Genomic DNA, 19,799 nt, shown 5'->3' with positions numbered 1-19,799 from the left:
TCCGCATTCAGAGACAGCGAAGTGCAGACTTCAGTTTTCTCCCTCCCCAAGAATAGAGGGTTCCAAAATGGCTTTCCATTTCAAAGAGAGAGGGAGAGGCGTTCATTTCCATTCTCCAAGATAGGGTCGTCTGCTTTTTCCCAAAATGGCTTCCCAATTCAAAGAGAAAGAGAGAGAGTGAAAGGGTGTGTAGAGCGGTCATGTTCATTCTCCAAGATAAGGTCGTCAGCTTTTGCTCAAAATGGCATCTCCCCATTCAAAAAGAGATCGTGACCAATTTTATCCAGTTTTATCCAAGATGGGGGGGAGAAGAAAACCTAGGATGGAATAACACGACACACAGAGAGAAAGAGAAAAAAAACGCCATCTTGTCATTTTCTGATAGGGTACCGGTGTTCGAATACTTTTGTGACCGACTGTACAAAAAGTGATCATCGCTACGACAGCCTTAGAAGGTCAAGCCCTTAGATGGCAGAAGAGTATAGGAAAGTTCTTGTTGGGGGACCCAGGATCTGAATCATATAACTGGGAAAATTACAAATCTGCATTAATAAAAGCATTTCCAGTGGTTAAAGATCGTGCGAAGCTTGAATCAGAACTGTATAGTAAATACCAAGGCGGTTTCGAAGATTTGACAGAGTTCATTTTAAGAAAAGTACATATTTTTAATTTATTATACGGGACAAGGCCGGATAAAGAAATTATCGAACTAATTCTACCGCGTCTTCTACCGTCAACGCAAGATTTTCTCGAAGTGCGTAATCCGCAAACGTTGGAAATTCTGTTCCAGCTTGCAATGAAATTTCAAAGTAGAAGAAACGCAGAGAAAGCGCGTGCAAGTCCGTTTGGCCAGTACTCAAGATTTACTCCCCAAAAGAAACCACAAGTTCAGTACAAGGCATATCGGCAGACGGGAAAAAGGGAAAAGTTTAATAGCAAGAGCGGAGATAAATCTAAGGGCGGTGAATATAAAAATCAGCGAAAAGAGGCGGCAGGAATTCAGACTTTAAACGCAAACGGGTGATCGAGAAGGGGCAACGGTCACCGAGTAGGACAGAAGACCCCTCAGAAATTTGCCTAAATACAGTCGTAGTACAAAATCTTGCTATGCCGGAGATACAGATTTTGGTAAATAATGTACCAACCACTGCACTTCTGGACACAGGGGCACAATGTTCATTCCTATCGGAAAAGTTTTTCAAAAAACATTTTCGTCGTTACAGACTGTTTAAAGCCACGGGACAGAAAGTAATTGCCGCCCAAGGCAAACAGTGCGTATGTTTCGGGAAAACCGCACTGCATGTTCAGATTAAAAACGAGGTCCTAAAAATTAATTTTTTAGTCGTGAAAAATTTACTCACATCAGTGATATTGGGGATCGATTTTTTTGCGCGCATCCGGCGCAAATCTTAATTTTCAGAATTCTACGTTTCAGGTGTACATGGACCCGGTACAAGAAGGTGAAAGTTCCATGACGAAATTGAATCTGGATTATTTGAAGTTAGAAGAGAAAGAGAAAAAGAAGATTGAAGAATTGGTAAGAAAATTTAATTCTTTGTTTAACGAAAAACCTGGGTTTTGTCAGGTAGTTAGTCATTCCATAGACACTGGGAATGCCCCTCCAGCCCGGTCAAAACCTTACCGTTACGATAAAGTAAAAGAAGAAATTTGGGAAACCCATATAAAAAATATGTTAAAGAATAAAATAATTGTACCAAGCACGAGCCCTTACGCAAGTCCGGTGGTCCTTTGTAGAAAAAAGAACGACCTACCGCCTGAACACCCGGACGCGCATAGGTTTGCAGTTAATTATCGTAAGTTAAACAGTATAACAAAATATCCCACATATCCCCTACCAATAATTGATGAAATCATCAGAAACATTCGCTCGACTAAATTTATGACAACCCTAGACCTCACGTCGGGTTACTTTCAAATAGCCGTGAAGCCAGAAGATGTCCAGAAGACCGCGTTTCGTCTATGCCTTTTTAAGAATGCCCTTTGGTTTGAGCGGAGCGCCAGCTACGTTCCAAAAAGAGCTACGTTCCAAAAAGCTATGGACATAGTTTTAAAGCCAGTTTTAGGTAAAAGTACAGTAATTTATCTTGACGATATCATAGTTACCAGCGAAACATTAGAGGAACATTTGAAACATCTGGAGGAAGTTTTTTCTTTACTTAACGAGGCCGGTTTCAAAATAAATGCAAGAAAATGCAAGTTTGCGGCGAAGGAATTGCGATACCTCGGGTACAAAATCTCGAATAAGGGAATAGAGACTGATGATTCAAAAATTAAGTCAATTAAAAGTTATCCTCCCCCAAATACGGCTAAGAAATTGTCTTCATTTTTGGGCTTATGTTCCTATTATAGAATGTTTATAAAAGACTTCGCGAAAATAGTTGAGCCTCTTCTAGTGCTAAAAAGAAAGAAAAGTAGATTTTCTTGGACAGCCTAAGCGAACACCGCGTTTGAACAATTAAAGAATGCCCTAATCAATGCCCCAGTCCTTAAATTCCCAGAAGGCGAGCAAGGTCTAGGAATTTCAGCGGATGCATCCGATTATGCAGTTGGAGCGGTGTTATCCCAAAATGGGCAACCTATAGCTTTCTTTTCGAAAACCTTGAATGCTACACAAAGGAGCTATTCCGCTACTGAGCGAGAAACGCTCGCTGTGTTATTAGCAGTTCAGAAGTTTCGGGTCTACTTCGGAAGTTCACCGATAACGGTCTACTCAGATCATGCGGCAGTGGGTCGCTTGTATTCAGGAAAAAATTTATCGCCTCGTTGGACTTTAAAATTACAAGAGTTCAACCTAATTATAAAACATACTCCGGGCAAGGAAAACTTGGTCGCCGATGCCCTTTCGCGAATAAAACTTGATGAAGAGGGAAACACTATCAAGTGTGCCATGCTCACCTCAAAAGTTTATTGAGTCCCGTGAAACAATAATTGAAGAATTAAAAAAGGACCCAGAGTTTAAAGACATTTACGCATACTTGGAAGACCCTGAAAAAAATTTGAACATATAGATTTAACAGCTATCCGCAATAGGGCACAGTATTATGAAATAATCGACAAATTGTTATTTTACACAAAAGTAACTAATGAAAATCAGGAATACGACCAGTAATCCCAGCGAGTCTACGTTTAAGTATCTTAGAGGAGTTGCACGATCTACCTTCTGCAGCACATTTCGGAATACGAAAAACACTAAAGAGGGTACGCGAAGCGGTTTATTTTCCGCAATTACAGAAAGTTGTTACGGCGTATGTTAAGCCGTGCCATATGTGTCAATTAATAAACGATCTTAATTACAGCCCGGCCGAGTATTTAAAAAACATAAAGACCACTTTTCCAAACGAAATAGTTGGAATAAATTTGCTAGGACCCTACCCTAGGACAAAAATAAATAAAAACAGATATCTTTTAACAATCGTTGACCATTTTTCAAAATGGGTAGAAATAGTCCCTCTTAAACGAGCTTCAGCTAAAATAGTCGCAGATTCTTTCTTAAATAAATATATATTAAAATAATAGGCCCCACTAAAAGTAATATCAGATAATGGAAAACAGTTTGTTAGTAGTATATTTAAAAATTTGTGCACAGGACTTGGCATACGCCATCTAAAAATGGTACCATATAGACCGCAGTCGAATATAGCGGAACGCGTAAATAAGAATACTGAAAAATTATCAGAGGATATGTGAAAAACTTTCATGACCGCTGGTACAGCTGTGTTAGGTTTTGCCTTGAGAACCGCAAAGCACGATACTACGCAGAAAACCCCCGCGGAGTTATTTTTAGGAAGAAAAATCATAACGCCGTTGGATAAGCTATTCTTTGTACAACAGCGACAAGAAGAATTTAAGTTAAAAGACGTTCAAAAAATTATTGACGAAGCTATTAAAAGTTCTGATATAGCAAGACAAAAACAAAAGATTTATTATGATAGAAATAGAAGGGAATTGGAATATACAGTGGGACATAATAAATCTTTTGTTTTTTTACAAATTGAATTGTTTTTTACAAGTTGAAATATTCAAAACAAATTGAATTCTTGTTTTTTACAAGTTGAAATATTCGTTATCGTCGGCACCAGAAAACAGAGTGGCGAAGTTTCAGCCCAGGTTTGAAGGGCCGTACATGGTGGAAAGAATAAGAGAAGCCACGTTTTATTGAAAGGCCGAAAATGGCCAACAACTGGTGGCAAATATCGATCATTTAAAACCTTATTACAGCCGCACTGACTTTAAAATATTGCAGGATTTATTACAGGATTCTGGAAGTAAGGAGAGAAGCCCGCCAGCTCAGGAGTACAACTCGAGTCCCCCAACACAAAAAAGAAAGCAGAGCCAACAAACTTCGACCAGGGAAACCCATACCACTAAGGCTACAAGCGCACAAAAAAGGAGGAAATTGGCACCGACAGATCAACGAGTCAGAACCCAGGATGCTGCAAAAACTCAAGTGCCATCGACCACACGAGGGAGGCCTGCGGACAAGGTTCCAGGAAAAGAGAAAACTCAACGACGAATTAAAAGTAGACGTAAACCACAGTTTCCAGCATCAACAACTACAAGGCAGACCCAAGGAGGACCAGCGTGGAGACCGAAAAGCCAGAAAAGACCTGTAGACACAACCGTGCCGGAGCAACAAGTTAGAAGGGCCAAGAGAAGATTCAAAGACCCTGATCGACGGAGAGCCCCACCGGAATCAAAAAGAAAATTGGCATTCCAGAATCCACAACCTGCCCGGAAGAGTCCCAGATTCCTACATAAAGGACAGAAAAGGAAAGCACTGGAACTGAATGGAGAGGAACATCGAACATCGAGAAGAAGAGTGGAGGTTATCAGGTTTTCTACGTTTGATCAATTCTGTAAAGACAGGATGCAGGAGTACAGAAAAAGATAAGTGAAAATTTCTTTGCTAATTTTTCTTTGAAGTTCAAATTATATCATATTGTTATAAGTTGCTAAATCTGTTTAGAAAATTTAAATCGCAGATAGCGATATTTTGTAAATGTTCGTAAGCATAGATTATGTTAGTAATTTGGCGAGAAGCTACTAGCGTTAAATACTTTTTGTTAAGAACTCGCAAGTTGCGAGAAGTAAATTCTGAATAAGTTTAGTCGGAAGACTGTGGTGATGGCGATAAGGAGCGCGCCTTACGCCCTCCGATAAGTGTGGCAACCCTAGAGGAGAAGTTTCTTACGAGTAGCGAGCAGAGCGAAACAGGCAGGCTGTCGGGCAGTGTGCGCGAAGTTCCGAAATAAAGCTTAATTTTTATTGTGCACTATGTCTTGTTAATATTTATATCAATGCAGTAAGAACATAATCTGTGATATGGAATTCGAGAACTTGGTGGTAAAAACATAACAGGAAATCACCATAATGGTAACCCGGACTGTGTTAAATCGTATGAACAGTTCTCAAGCACTTTCGGTTTTGACTACAAGCCATCACTCAAGATCTCCAAACCAGAAGTAATGGATTACATCGGTTTTCGTCCTCCGAATCACAGATGAGTAGTAATTATAGATCATTTTATAATTCTGTTTTCTACTTATCATTTAATTTCATTTTCTTTAGTTAAATTTTTGCTTTTATTTTGGCTTAAAAACCTTGCACAATGTCTGATGTTTATGCCGTCCAACTTCCGGTTTATAACCGATCAGACCCATCTTTATGGTTTATTATGTGTGAAAGTACCTTTGCTCTTGCCACCCCCAAACCTATCACAGAATCCATTACTAAATATAATTATGTAGTTGCTCATCTTCCTCCAGATATTGCATCAATAGTACGGGATTTACTTATGAAACCAGATCCTATTGATCCATATACAAAGCTCAAAACTGAGTTAAGAAATCGTTCAGGAGAATCTTCTCAGCAAGAAATTCGCCAATTATTATCTGGAGAAGAATTAGGTTCTCGAAAACCTTCCGATTTGCTTAGAAATATGAAACGTCGAGCAGAATCTTTAAATGTTCCTGATAACTTAATGTTAGAATTATTCCTTCAACGTTTGCCTTCGACTGTTCAGTCTATTTTGGCAGCGGTTTCCAATTTAACTGTAGATAAAGCTGCAGAAATTGCCGACAGAATTTTAGAAGTAAATCTAACCCCAGGGACTTGTGCCGTTTCTCGCACAGTCGATCAGTCTCTTGAGGATAAATTATTTAAACAAATAGAAAAATTAAACAAACATATTGATCGCATTTCTCTTTCTCGTGGTCGCTCGCCAAATCGCGGAGATCGCAATAAGGAAAGAAGCAATTCCAAAAGGAGAGATTATTCTGTTTGCTGGTATCATAGACGTTTTAGGAAAAAGTGTAGAGATGACAAATGTACAAAACCTTGTTCATGGCAGGGAAACGAAACCAGCAAAGAATAGAGGCGACTTATTCTTTGCCTCAAGTTTCACGTCGCCTGTTCGTTCGTGACCGTAGAACAAACCTTTCATTCTTGGTCGATACCGGCTCTGACGTGTCCTTACTTTCAGCAAATAATTCTCAAAAACGGAATTCGTCCCAACAAACACTTTTCGCTGCTAATTCTTCTACTATTCATGTTTATGGTCAAAAAACACTTTCTTTGGATTTCAAATTAAGACGACAGTTTACATGGACTTTTCTTATAGCAAATGTTAGTACACCCATTCTTGGAGCAGATTTTCTCCATTTCTTTGAATTGGTGCCTGATCTCAGAAACAAATGTCTCAAAGATTTAAAAACGCATTTTAAAACCGTCGGTTGCGTGAAAAATGCAAGCATTTATTCAGTAAAAACTGTATTTAGTGATACACCATATCTCAACATTTTAAAAGAATTTCTTTCAGTTACTAGATTACCAGATCCTAACCAACCTGTTAAACACAACACCGTTCATTATATCATAACTAAAGGTCCACCTGTGATTGCAAAACCTCGTCGGTTAGCTCCAGATCGCTTAAAAATAGCAAAACAAGAATTTCAAACTATGATGTAATTGGGGCATTTGAGACCTTCGAGCAGCAATTATGCATCCCCACTTCACATGGTTCCAAAAAAGGGCAGTCTGGAATGGAGACCTGTAGGAGATTATCGAGCATTGAACGCTGAAACAATAAAAGACAAATACCCTATTCCATGCTTAGCCGATTTAACTGCTGCATTGCACGGTACTAAAATTTTTAGTCATGTCGACCTGATTAAGGCATACCATCAAATACCAATTAACCCAGCCGACATCCACAAAACCGCCATATGCACACCATTCGGTTTATTCGAAAGTACCCGTATGCAATTCGGCTTATGCAATGCATCCGCGACTTTTCAACGTTTTATAGATGAAGTCACGCGGGATTTAGAAGGTGTTTACGCTTTCGTCGATGACTTGCTCATAGCCTCTAAAGATTCTGAGGAACATTGCAGGCATTTGAAAGCTTTATTTTCCAAACTTCAGGAATATGGACTTTGCATCAATGTTTCAAAATGCACCTTTGGTCAAACGTCTATTGATTTCTTAGGTTTTCACCTAAGTGAAAACGGAATTGAACCTCTTCCTGACAAAGTCAAATGTATTTTAGATTTTCCTCAACCTACCACTCTCACTCAGCTTCGCCGATTTTTAGGCATGTTTAACTTTTACAGATGTTTCATACCTAAAGCAGCACATATTCTTTCTCCTTTAATAAAATTGTTAGAAGGCTATATTAATAAAAAGAAATTTCGTTCTCGTGTTCAGGATTCATCCCCACAATTAAATTGGAACGAGAATGCTGAACAAGCCTTTATTGCTGCCAAAAATGCCATTGCTCAGGCTACCCTTTTGAGACACCCTATTCCCGGAGCCCAGCTAAGCATCTGGGTAGATGCCTCAGACGTCGCAATAGGCGGCACACTTATGCAGTTGTCTCAACAAACATGGGAACCTATAGCATTTTTCTCTATGAAACTCAATAAAAGTCAACAGAAATGGTCTGCGTACGATAGGGAATTATTTTCTATTTATTCTGCAATTAAGAAATTCCGACACATGTTAGAGGGCAGAAATTTTATAATTTATACGGATCAAAAACCGTTAATATACGCTTTTAAACAGAACCCTCATAAATGTTCACCTAGACAATTGCGACATTTAGATTTTATTTCTCAGTACTCTACTGATATTAGGCATGTGCAAGGTTCAAAAAACGTCGTTGCTGACGCTCTTTCAAGAATCGAAATTGATTCCATAACAAAATCTCCATTTTTGGATTTTAAAAAATTTTCGGAGGCTCAAAGGCATGATCCGGAGGTACAAGACATTCTCAAAAACAACACATCATCTTTGAAACTGGAATTTAAACCGTGCCAATATTCTGATGGTAATATTCTTTATGACATATCAACAGACATTCTTCGTCCATTTGTTCCGAATTCCTTTCGCAGACTCATCTTTAATCATCTGCATAATCTGTCACATCCAGGAATTGCAGCTACTACGAAGCTTATTTGTTCTCGTTATGTATGGCCCGATATGAAACGTCATATCAAAAATTGGGTGAAATCCTGTCAATCTTGCCAAAAATCGAAAATTACTAGGCATACTAAAGCACCACTGGGCACATTCTCTCTTCCTGATGCACGTTTTTCAGAAATCCATATGGATATCGTCGGACCGTTACCTCCATCAGAAGGCAACGTGTACCTTTTAACTCTCATAGATAGATTCTCCAGATGGCCTGAAGCCATTCCCATCCCGGATATGAAAACGGAAACCATTTGCAGAGCCATCTTCAACTGTTGGATATCTCGTTTTGGCTGCCCATCGATCATAACAACAGACCAAGGTTCTCAAATGAGATCCGCACTTTTTGCAGAATTTACGCGCATTTTGGGTACGAACAGAATCACAACAACAGCCTATCATCCAATGTCCAACGGCATTGTTGAACGATTTCATCGACATTTAAAATCTTCTCTCAAGGCTCACGAGACCAATAACTGGACTGAAACACTACTAGTTGTTATGCTTGGTATTCGGACAGCCGTAAAGGAGGATCTACAGTCATCTTGTGCTGAACTGGTGTACGGCACAACTCTCAAGCTGCCTAGTGATATGATAACGTCATCTAAGATATCTCCGTATGACACACAATTTATCACGAATCTTCGGCATAGAATGCAACAATCGAATCCAATAGCAACATCTGCACATTGCCAAGAAAAATGTTACGTAAGTGCTACCTTAAAGTCGTGTACGCATGTATACTTACGTGACGATCGAGTAAAGCCACCTCTGTGCCAACCATATACAGGTCCGCATAAAGTTCTTTCTAGAACGGACAAAACTTTAACAATTGATATTAACGGTCTGAAATCTACTGTGTCTATAGACCGTGTGAAACCAGCCTATTTGCTTTCGGATTCTAATTTGCCTGAACTGAAAACAAATAAAGACTTAAAGACAGTTCAGCAGAATAAATCTGCAAACGAACTCTCTAAGATACAAACTGTCACCAGATAGAAGACCCTAAGTACATTTCATAGAACACACAACATAGAAGACCCTAAGTACATTTCAGTACATTTGCTGGAGAGCATGGGTGAAATAAATCTGTAGATGAATGAAAGTGCATAAGGGCCAAATAATGAATTAAAAGTGTAAAGCTAGGATTTAAAGTCAAGTTTTCTAAAAATGCATTACTAATGACGGGAAGACATGTTCCCTTCCCTAAGAAACTTGCTTCTTACATAACAATTTAAAACATTTTTTTAAAATTCATATCTTAACATATTTCTTGTTATTTCATGTTTATTATATGTGTTGTTATATATTGAATTGCATTTTGATCTTTTCTAATTTTATATTCTAATTTTGTAATCATGTAAAAAATACCCGACAGTACGGATCCTCTGAGATAATTTCATAACCTATGTCGCTCCTTTGAATAGCCATTAAAGGAACTGGGGGGAAACTCTGTGGTGATGGCGATAAGGAGCGCGCCTTACGCCCTCCGATAAGTGTGGCAACCCTAGAGGAGAAGTTTCTTACGAGTAGCGAGCAGAGCGAAACAGGCAGGCTGTCGGGCAGTGTGCGCGAAGTTCCGAAATAAAGCTTAATTTTTATTGTGCACTATGTCTTGTTAATATTTATATCAATGCAGTAAGAACAAAATCTGTGATATGGAATTCGAGAACTTGGTGGTAAAAACATAACAGGAAATCACCATAAGACTATTGGAATACTATAATATGTTAACGTAAAGTTAAGATTTCGTGTAAATTTTGGTAAAGTGTAATTAAGCAACTATGACTGTTGATGTAAAATGAATTCAAAAGTAATGTGTAAATATTTAAATGTTCATGTTCATGTAGAAATGCTTGATCTTTGTGTGGAAATATCGTAAAGATTAAAAGGACATAGAAAATAAATTTTTATTTCTGTGTATGGGAGTACGTAAGAATGCAATATTGATATATATGTGTTTAATGTTAGGCTCTCCAGTTAACACGTTTAAAAGTAAAATATAAGCTTTTGCTTACTACAATAGGAAACAGTTTTCGTGTAGGGAGTCTTGGCAGGTCTAGTGTGTCAAATTTTAACAAAGTTAGGTGTTGTGTAGCGGTAGTTTGTTCGCGGTAACACAACATAGAAGACCCTAAGTACATTTCAGTACATTTGCTGGAGAGCATGGGTGAAATAAATCTGTAGATGAATGAAAGTGCATAAGGGCCAAATAATTAATTAAAAGTGTAAAGCTAGGATTTAAAGTCAAGTTTTGTAAAAATGCATTACTAATGACATTTCCTTCCAGATATGGAAGGATCAAGATCTGAAATAAGTCTAGCTGAATAAAGAGTATGTAGGAAGAAGATTTATGTCAAGATATAATGTCCAGAAAGAATTCATTGTAAATTTTTATTTTTCCCAGCTTTAGTCTAGCTTTTAGAATTGTTGTAAAGTTGGCCCTAAAAACGAAACTTTAAAGTCATTTAGTTAATGTAAAAGTTGGAAGAGTGTAGTTAATATAATTTTTCAGACTTTAAAGTCTTAAACAAGGTCGTTTTGAGACGTTATTTTTCGTGTATTTAAAGTCTGGTCGGAAGCTATGTAAGGATTATGTTAATTTTATTAACAGTTAAATTTTAAGTTAAAGTTCGTTTCCTGTCAAATTCTTAACTTAATACTTCCGGCCAGAACGTAGTTTTGGAATTTGCTGAATATTTAATGAGAAGGAGCGGTATTTAAACCACGAAGTTACTTACCAAGACAGAGAGAGAAACAGAGTTTCTGAACTACGCGCGTCTGCCTTTTTGGCCGCTCTCTCTCTCAAAGCTGTTATACGCTCGGCCGTATAACTAACTAGCTGTAACGCTCGGCCCTTGCTAAGCTCCGTAGTAAAATAGGTTAAGGGGCCAACTCTCATTGTACCTTGATAACTTTGGCTATACTTAGTTAGTTAATCTTAGTTTTAGTTTAATTCTTAGTTTTTTAAGTTCAAGTCCAAAGTGCGGACTTTATTTTATTTTTATAAGGTCTTATTTTATTTTTATAAGGTCACTCCCAGGCGGAGTTTTGTGAAATCTTATAGAAATAATAAAGGGTTATTTACCCTTCTCTCTTGTTGTTTCCTGTCTTCGAACTCTAGCGATTATTCGCTTATCAGTTCCTAGGTTCCTCACTTTCAACATTAACTTAGAATTTCAAGTGAGGGACCTTACAAACCTTGCGCCGGCGCTGCATACAACAACCATTTTCTATAAAGCATAAAAAAAATTGCCTTTAACTTTGCTAAGATAATAAACTTTGCTATAATATTGATAATAAACTTTGCTAAGAAAAATTCTTCAAAAAGATCAGTAAAAAAACTTTCATTGTTGAGTCTAAAGGTATACAAATTTCTAATTTTCTCGCACAAGTCGTTCCATGCTGTCATACTGTGTCTCTTCTTACTCTTTCTTTTCTTTAACAGTAAGAACACAAGTTACTAAGGAAGAAAAATATGAATTACACTTTGCGAAATATATTTTATTTACCCATCATATTTGAGAGTTATTCTGAATTAAATGTCATATATAATCGAATTAATCGAATTAATCGGATGAAGTATTTAATTAAAATAATGCTAGTTTGAATTTCTTACCTTTTAGATTAAGTGGTCCTAAAACGTGTTAATTTTTTTAACTTAAATAATATATTGGATGATTATATGGTGTTCAAGTTAAAATTAGTTCTTATGTGCAATGTCCATGCATAGTTTTATTAAGGTTTTAAGTGTGTTAAGTCCTCCATATCCTATTAGACTGTCGAAAGCGTTACCGTTCCGTCTATGTAAATAGGACAAAGTCCTGTGAAGGTTCTAAATAAATACTTTTATTAAACATGAATTTAAGCAGAAAGCATCATTTCAGCGTATAACAATCTCTCCATCACTTGCGGGTATAAAAAATGGCATAAAGAGGAATTAACAACTTATAAGGTGCATCCGGATACTACACAAATTTGACTCGATTTAACTTCTCGGGAGATATCGAGAGCCAGTCAAAACGTTCCCACTACTTAGCACTTGCAGTTCGAATATTGAAATCTACCGTTGTAGAGCTCATTTGCGATATGGATACGGCATTGGACTGCCACGGAACATACTCAGGATATGATCCTCAGGATATAATCTTCAAAGGGTTACGTAACTCATGCGCTGCTGCACTTCTCATCAATGTTAATAGATGAGGCACGAGCAAGCAACTACATAATGGGTAACACTAAGCAAGCATACCACCATGTGATCGCTACAGACCTTTCTACATTCACCATTATTTCACTCAAGTCTTTTTCTGATTCCGTTGATGACGCTTAGCTCATTTAAAATTTCTCAAACACTCATACTGAGAGATTTAAAAAAAAAAAGTTTTATATGGCCAAAAAATAAGGCAAGTGAATCAAGAAATAAAGAAAAATTCATTCTTCCGAATTCCGAATAAATGTGGAGTTGGATTAACCATTAAACAAAATAAGTACGTGCTTAGGCCTTAGGGCATCAAGGAAAAGGAGCAGCCCAAAAATTTCCTTTGGCCGCTTTACCATGGAATGCATGTGAGGATGATGTATTTTCATAAAATAGAAATCACACTCACTGGTTCCAAGTATCAGAGTTTTATTTCATTCAGATCTATATATGTCCAAGCCTGATCGCCTATGCGCGATTAGTAAACGCCTTGCTTTTATTGATAGCCGCTTTTAAAAATATCGTTAGCCGCTTTTAGAAAAGTCAACTTATAGACGATAAACTCAAGAACTATTACTACTAGTAAGAACATATAGTGTTAAAGTAAGTTTTAGAAAACAGTGTCTCCCTTTACTGTGCACCTGGTCAAGGCCATCGGTAAAACAGAATGAGTAGTATGAACTAAAAATAGTCTAGTATGAGTAAAAAATGTTAAGAATAGAGAATGACAGATGGATATTTGTGTTTTTCGCTAGGAAATGGAGAACATCTAAGAGAGTTGACACAGTTGTTAGGATGAGTGAGAACTGAATAGAAGAAATTTCTGGCAAGTTTTACAATATAATCTTGAATTGTGTCTACTTTGTGATCACGGTGGATATACGAATTTGGAATGAACCATGGCGCGTTGATAATCTAAGTGCTTTTTTTAAGTCTAAGATAATGTCTCTTTGTAAGTTTGTAAGATAAGTGCTTTGTTTTGAAGAACTTGTATGTGTTGAAGGTGAGTTTTGGCAGCGTTACCCCAGACAGAACTAGCATAGAGTAATGTTAGTAGAAGTATAGATTATATAAGAGGAGTTTATTTGAATCGGGCATATGACTTCTGCCAAGAAGTGGGTGCATAGTTGCAAGCGTGATATTAATTTTTTTCACAGTTTTTCTGAGATGTTTCTGAAAAGACAATTTTTTATATAGAATGACAGTTTTCACCTTTAGAATTCCGTCACACAATTTGATTTAATCTTCTGTATGTTGCCAAGAAATTCAAGATGAATTTAAATGGGCAGCTAGTTTTTAATTCCTATGCAGCTCTCCTATGCAGCTAAACCAAGGTCGAGAGAGGGAAAATATGGGGGAAAAAGGAGGCATAAATGTATGTAGGGGCAGAAAATTCTGTTAATAGCTTAGCGCGACCTTTTATTATTTTTTTTTATACGGTCCTGACTAAAAAGTTAATCATTTATGCATCTTTTTGCTAACTCTCAGAAAATGACAGAAGTATAAATTTTGCTTTTTGCATTCTTCAACTATTAAAAATTTTATTATTAATTATTTAAAAGCATCGTATCAGTTAATACATTTGCGTCTACTGTATTACCTGCAGATGTCAGAAATTGCGTTAGAGGGCGAACAAAGTACGATGACAGATATTGATTATACTTTGAACTGAACTGAACTGTGTGATTTCCATAAAGTTTTAGCTTAAAGTTGATAATCGCGATATCAGTTTTATAATAGGGTGATTAATATTTTCTGTAAGGGAATCTGACTGAAATGTTGAATTAAAAAGAAATATTAAAAAGCTAACTTCATTAACCTTAAATATTGTATTATGACTCATCTGCAGTGTGTATTTTATTTGATTCGCAAGAACGAATAGATTTCGATTTCATTTATATGTTATTTAAACACAAAAATATGTCTGACATATCTGACGCTTTATCGAAGCTTTCCGTTGAAAGCAGTACAGAAATTAAACCAAGAACTGGACTTATATTCGATAATCGGATGTCTGAACATTGCTGTTTATGGGATCCGAATCACCCCGAAAATCCACAACGTTACTTACATGCTCTTAAACGCTGTGAAGAATATAATCTAATTAGTAAGTGTCTGATTATATCTCCTAGATTTGCTACTGAAGAGGAACTATTATTTGGACACAGTAAGGAATACACAGATTTGATAAAAAATTCAAAGTGTGTTAACAGTATAGCCGAACTCGAGGAACTGTCATCTAAATTTGATTCTATTTATTTCCATCCTAAAACTTACGAAGCTGCATTATTGGCTGCAGGATGCACCCTTGAATTGGTCACTGCTGTATTAAAAGGAATTGTAGCAAATGGCTTAGCAATTGTTAGACCTCCTGGCCATCATGCTATGGTACAAGAAGCATGTGGATACTGTTATTTTAATAATGTAGCTATAGCTGCAAAGTATGCACTTAGTAAATTTAATTTAAAAAAAATATTAATCATTGATTGGGATGTACATCATGGCCAAGCAACTCAACAATATTTTTATGATGATCCTAGAGTTTTGTATTTTTCAATTCACAGATACCAGCATGGAGAATTCTGGCCTCATTTAAGGGAATCAAATTTTGACTTTATTGGTGGTAATTTAGCACGAGGATTTAATATTAATGTACCTTTGAATGCTACTGAACTTGGTAGTACAGAATATCTTGCTATATTCAATAATATTTTATTACCTATTGCATACGAGTTTTGTCCAGAATTAGTTTTAGTGTCTGCTGGTTATGATGCTGCAGTTGGTTGTCCTGAAGGAGAGATGAAAGTGACTCCTCAGACTTATCCACATTTTTATAATTCCATATCTAGTCTTGCAAATGGTCGTATCTGTGTTATTCTTGAAGGTGGCTATTTTCTGCCATCTTTGTCTGAAGGTGTTGCTTTAACTCTTAGAGCTCTTATTGGAAGTCCATGCCCAATTATTTCTCCCTGTTCTAAAATAAATAAAAGTGCAGTAGAGACAATATTAGATGTGATATCAGTGCATCGGCCATTTTGGGAAAGTATCAGATTTCAGAATGCTTATGATGTTTACGATGATGATGATGATGTTGTAAAACATGTTGTTTGCCCTAAATATGCTGGCAATCCTCTTAAAGGATTAACTGTATTTCCAACTCGGGACTGTTATCCAGTGAGAGATCCTCATATTGTTAAAATTTTAGAATCGGAGGTTGAGCATCTGATCCGAAATACTGATTTATCTGTGCCAGTTCATCGTACGTGCTTAATATTTGATCCAAAGATGACACAACATGTAAATAAAAGAGAAAAGAATCATCCTGAGAAAGCTGAACGTGTGATTAAAATTTATAACAAATTGCTGAGTCATGGTCTTATTAATAAGTGTTTGCTTTTAGAGCCCCGTGATGGTAATGAAGCAGAATTAGCTTTGGTTCATGATCCTACATACATCAACAGCATAAAATCAACATCTACAATGTCATATCGAGATATTGCAAAGTTAGAAAATGAATATGATTCTGTTTATATCTGTCAAGAAACCTATGATGCAGCAGTTGCTGCATGTGGTAATTTGTTGCAAACTGTTGATGCTGTAGCAAAGAGAATATGTCAAAATGGATTTGCATTAATCCGTCCACCAGGGCATCATGCTGATGCTCAGAATGCAAGCGGGTTCTGTATATTCAACTCTGTTGCCATTGCAGCTAAATATCTTTTAACCCAATACAATATGCAGAGAATCCTAATTGTAGATTGGGATATCCATCATGGGAATGGAACTCAGCGAATTTTTTATGATAATAAAAATGTCTTGTATATATCTCTGCATTTATATGATGGAGATTTTTTTCCTGCTTCACCAGAAGCTGATTTTGCTGCTGTTGGCAGTGGTGAAGGGGAAGGATATAACATTAATATACCATTCAGTTGTGTTACAGGTAATGGTGATTATTTATCAGCTTTTTTTCATGTAATACTGCCTATTGCCTATGAATTTTGTCCTGATTTTGTGCTTGTATCTGCTGGGTTTGATGCAGTTCAGGATGATCCTCTTGGGGGTTGTTATGTTACACCACCTTGCTTTGGTGTTATGACAAAACTTTTGAGCAGTTTAAGTGGTGGTAAAATTGTTTTAGCTTTGGAAGGAGGTTATAATGTAGAAAACACTTCAGAAGCAGTTTTCCATTGTGTCAGTTCATTACTTGGAGAAATTCCCATGTCCTTGCCACCTGCAAAACCAACACTGAATGCTATTAGAACAATACAAAATGTTATAAAAGTTCACAAGAAATACTGGAAATGTTTAGAATTTGATGTGGAAGTACCTGATGTAATAAGCCCAAATATTTTATGTGATATTCCAAGTGAAGTATTGGGTAACAAACCTTTACGAACGAGTGATCCTGTTGCTATACCTAGACGAGAAGATGAACTGGAATGCGCTGAAATATTAGATTGTGAAGGAGCTGAAGGTATATCTAATGAAATGACATACTATTGTGTCACACCTTTGGAATATTGTCCTCATTTAGAATTTCTCCAGCCAATTCCAACCGAGGGCTTAAATCCCTTTGCTATTTGTCAAGCATGTAATGATCCAAATGAAAACTGGGTTTGTCTCCATTGTTATCAAGTATACTGTGGAAGGTTTATCAATCAACATATGCTTCAACATGGTATGGATATGCAGCATTATCTCACTCTTAGTTATTCAGATATATCTGTTTGGTGCTATGGATGTGATGCTTATATTCATAATGACACACTAATGCCTATTAAGGAATATGTATGTAATAAGAAATTTAATTAATACTGTGTGTAATAAAAATATGTGTTTGTTACAGTGTTGCTGATTTCAAAATATGTACTTTATTAGCTCATATCATATCACTAGCTGAGTTGTATCAAAACCTTTAAGAAAAGTGAAAGTTTAATTAAATTCTAATGTTGCATTTGTTTTGTATTGCTAACTTTATGTCTGTCCTAAGCACTTATTTTATAAAACATAAATAGCTAACATTTTTAATGTAGTCGAGTATTATATTTATCCATAATAACATTGCAGTATTTAAACAAGAATGAGATGAAATAAATAAATGTATATTGTAAAGATTATATATTTTTTAAAAATTGTCTTTCATGAGAGGTAAGAAATAAAATTTAATTTATAATAAAATCTGATACTTTTCTGTTATCTACCTGCCACACAATTTCATGTTATTTTTGTGATAATATGTGTGTGTTTAATTCTTGTTTACATATAATCTCCAGATGTTTTTACAGATGATTGCTGCATGTGTTGTGCTTCTCTTTCACAGGTGCCAGAAACCGTGGCAAATGCATAACAGAAAAGTACAAAAAAATTGTATCTTCACTTCTACACTGTCCTCTAAATTTCTTTTAATGTGATTGTTTGAGATGTCTAATGTTTGACATATATTGAATTTTTATCTTTTCTGCATTTGGGGATAAATATAATGTAATACGTAAAATTAATTTATCTATATTTTTAAAGTCAGAGCATGAGCATAAAAAGAATTTGTGTTTTTGTATTTTGTAAGTGATATACTGAGTGATAATTTTTCATCTGAAGCATGAATTGTGGTGTAAAGATGCATGTAAAATTATGAATTCTTTTTTAACATATAAAATAGGCCTTCTTGTGCCTTGTAGTATATTTATTCATTAGTTCCTTTTAGTATATTCATTGTATAATGAAGTGTGGTTACTGAGTGCAAAAAATAGTACATTTTAATATGGATCTTTAGTGTGATCATAAATTTAGCAAAATTTGAGTAAAATGTTTTTGATGAGATCTTATTCTTTATATTATATGTGAGAAAACTATATATTTTTATTGTATGTAATTTTTTCAAAGGCTATTAAAATGTCAAACTAAACCCTTTTTTGAAATTTGTTTCATAAGAATATAGTAAAGTTAAATTTTTAAATAATTCTCTTGGGCCATTGCTGAAGGGAATGAAATTTGAATTTAATAAATACTCTCTATTCGGGAAAAGTGCAGCAGAATTGCCCACTGCTTGGCGCGTTTTTAAGAATTGCACATACTTGGTATCCATGTACACATCGACCTATTTTCATTTGAAAAAACATCCCAGAATTGCACAAAAATGGCATTGCACACTCACTCTCTGACTTTATCCATGTACACATCAACCTATTTTAACTTATAAAGTGAAAGAAAATTGAGAAAAATCCAATTCTTCTTACTCTTGTAAAAAGCGCCAAACAAACGCCAATCAAATAAGTGGGCGATTCTGCACTTTAGCTCTCTATTCGTATAAAGCTAATATGAATTTAAAATTTAATTAAGAAATTTTAATTGCAAAAAAAAATTAATCATTGTTGCGAACTAATTTACAATATCATTTAAATTCTAAGAGCATATGTAAATTAAGTGCGCATATCTAAAACCATGAAAAAATATATAATTCCAAAAAATTAATGTCAAAAATGTTTTTAAGGAATTTCTAAGACCAAATTAATTTGCATACGTGAATAATTCTTGAGCAGGCAGGAGACAAGTTTCTTAATTAAATTTATATTAGCTTTATACGAACCGAGAATAATAGTTAAATTCAAGTTTTTGAAATTTTATATTTTGAGTTTTGTCACCCATGAAGGGCATGAAAATTATACTAATTACAAATAACCAGAGCTGCATAATATTTCCATGTTTGTATTATTTTATTTATTATTATTGCATTTGTGTGGAATTTTACAGCTCTTTTAAAAAAAAAAAAAAAAAAAGCTCTCAAAACATGATTTTGGGTTGTTTTATTCGAGTGTGTTGCCATTAAAAAAATGTAAAATATTATTCTTTCATATTTAATCTGTCTGCGATTAACAAACTAAAGCTCACCAGTGGCCGAGCAGTAAAGTCGCTGGAAACTGGTAGTTCGGTCCAAGGTTCAAATTCCGCGAGTGGAATGGCTGCGTGGGCATTTTTGTGGTTTTGCCATGCATAATGTGTATACGAGCCAGTTTCTCTTAGAAAGTCTTCCATGGAGGCATCCCTCCACTTAGGTAGATAGCCATCAAGACTTTACCATAATGACACTAACCAAACCTATTAGCAAATT

At 35.9% G+C, this 19,799-nt stretch overlaps 1 protein-coding gene across 1 annotated transcript; it reads left to right on the top strand.

Moving 5' to 3' along the window:
- The first annotated feature begins 14,348 nt into the window (after positions 1-14,348).
- HDAC6 (histone deacetylase 6) lies at positions 14,349-19,534 on the top strand. Its single transcript, XM_035348943.2, has one exon. The coding sequence runs from the start codon at positions 14,591-14,593 to the stop codon at positions 17,504-17,506; it is 2,916 nt and encodes a 971-aa protein (XP_035204834.1). The 5' UTR covers positions 14,349-14,590; the 3' UTR covers positions 17,507-19,534.
- The last annotated feature ends 265 nt before the right edge of the window (positions 19,535-19,799 follow it).

Source organism: Stegodyphus dumicola, chromosome 4, assembly GCF_044657685.1.
Source record: "Stegodyphus dumicola isolate Sdum_Otavi_A_Nest chromosome 4, ASM4465768v1".
In the NCBI taxonomy this organism is placed as follows: domain Eukaryota; kingdom Metazoa; phylum Arthropoda; class Arachnida; order Araneae; family Eresidae; genus Stegodyphus; species Stegodyphus dumicola.
The sequence above is the reverse complement of the archived record's forward strand: the minus strand, read 5'-3'. Positions and strand labels throughout refer to the sequence as shown.

What these genes read in the sequence shown, in the direction of transcription:
- HDAC6 (XM_035348943.2), top strand. Translation starts at nt 14,591, where the DNA reads ATGTTATTTAAACACAAAAATATGTCTGACATATCTGACGCTTTATCG.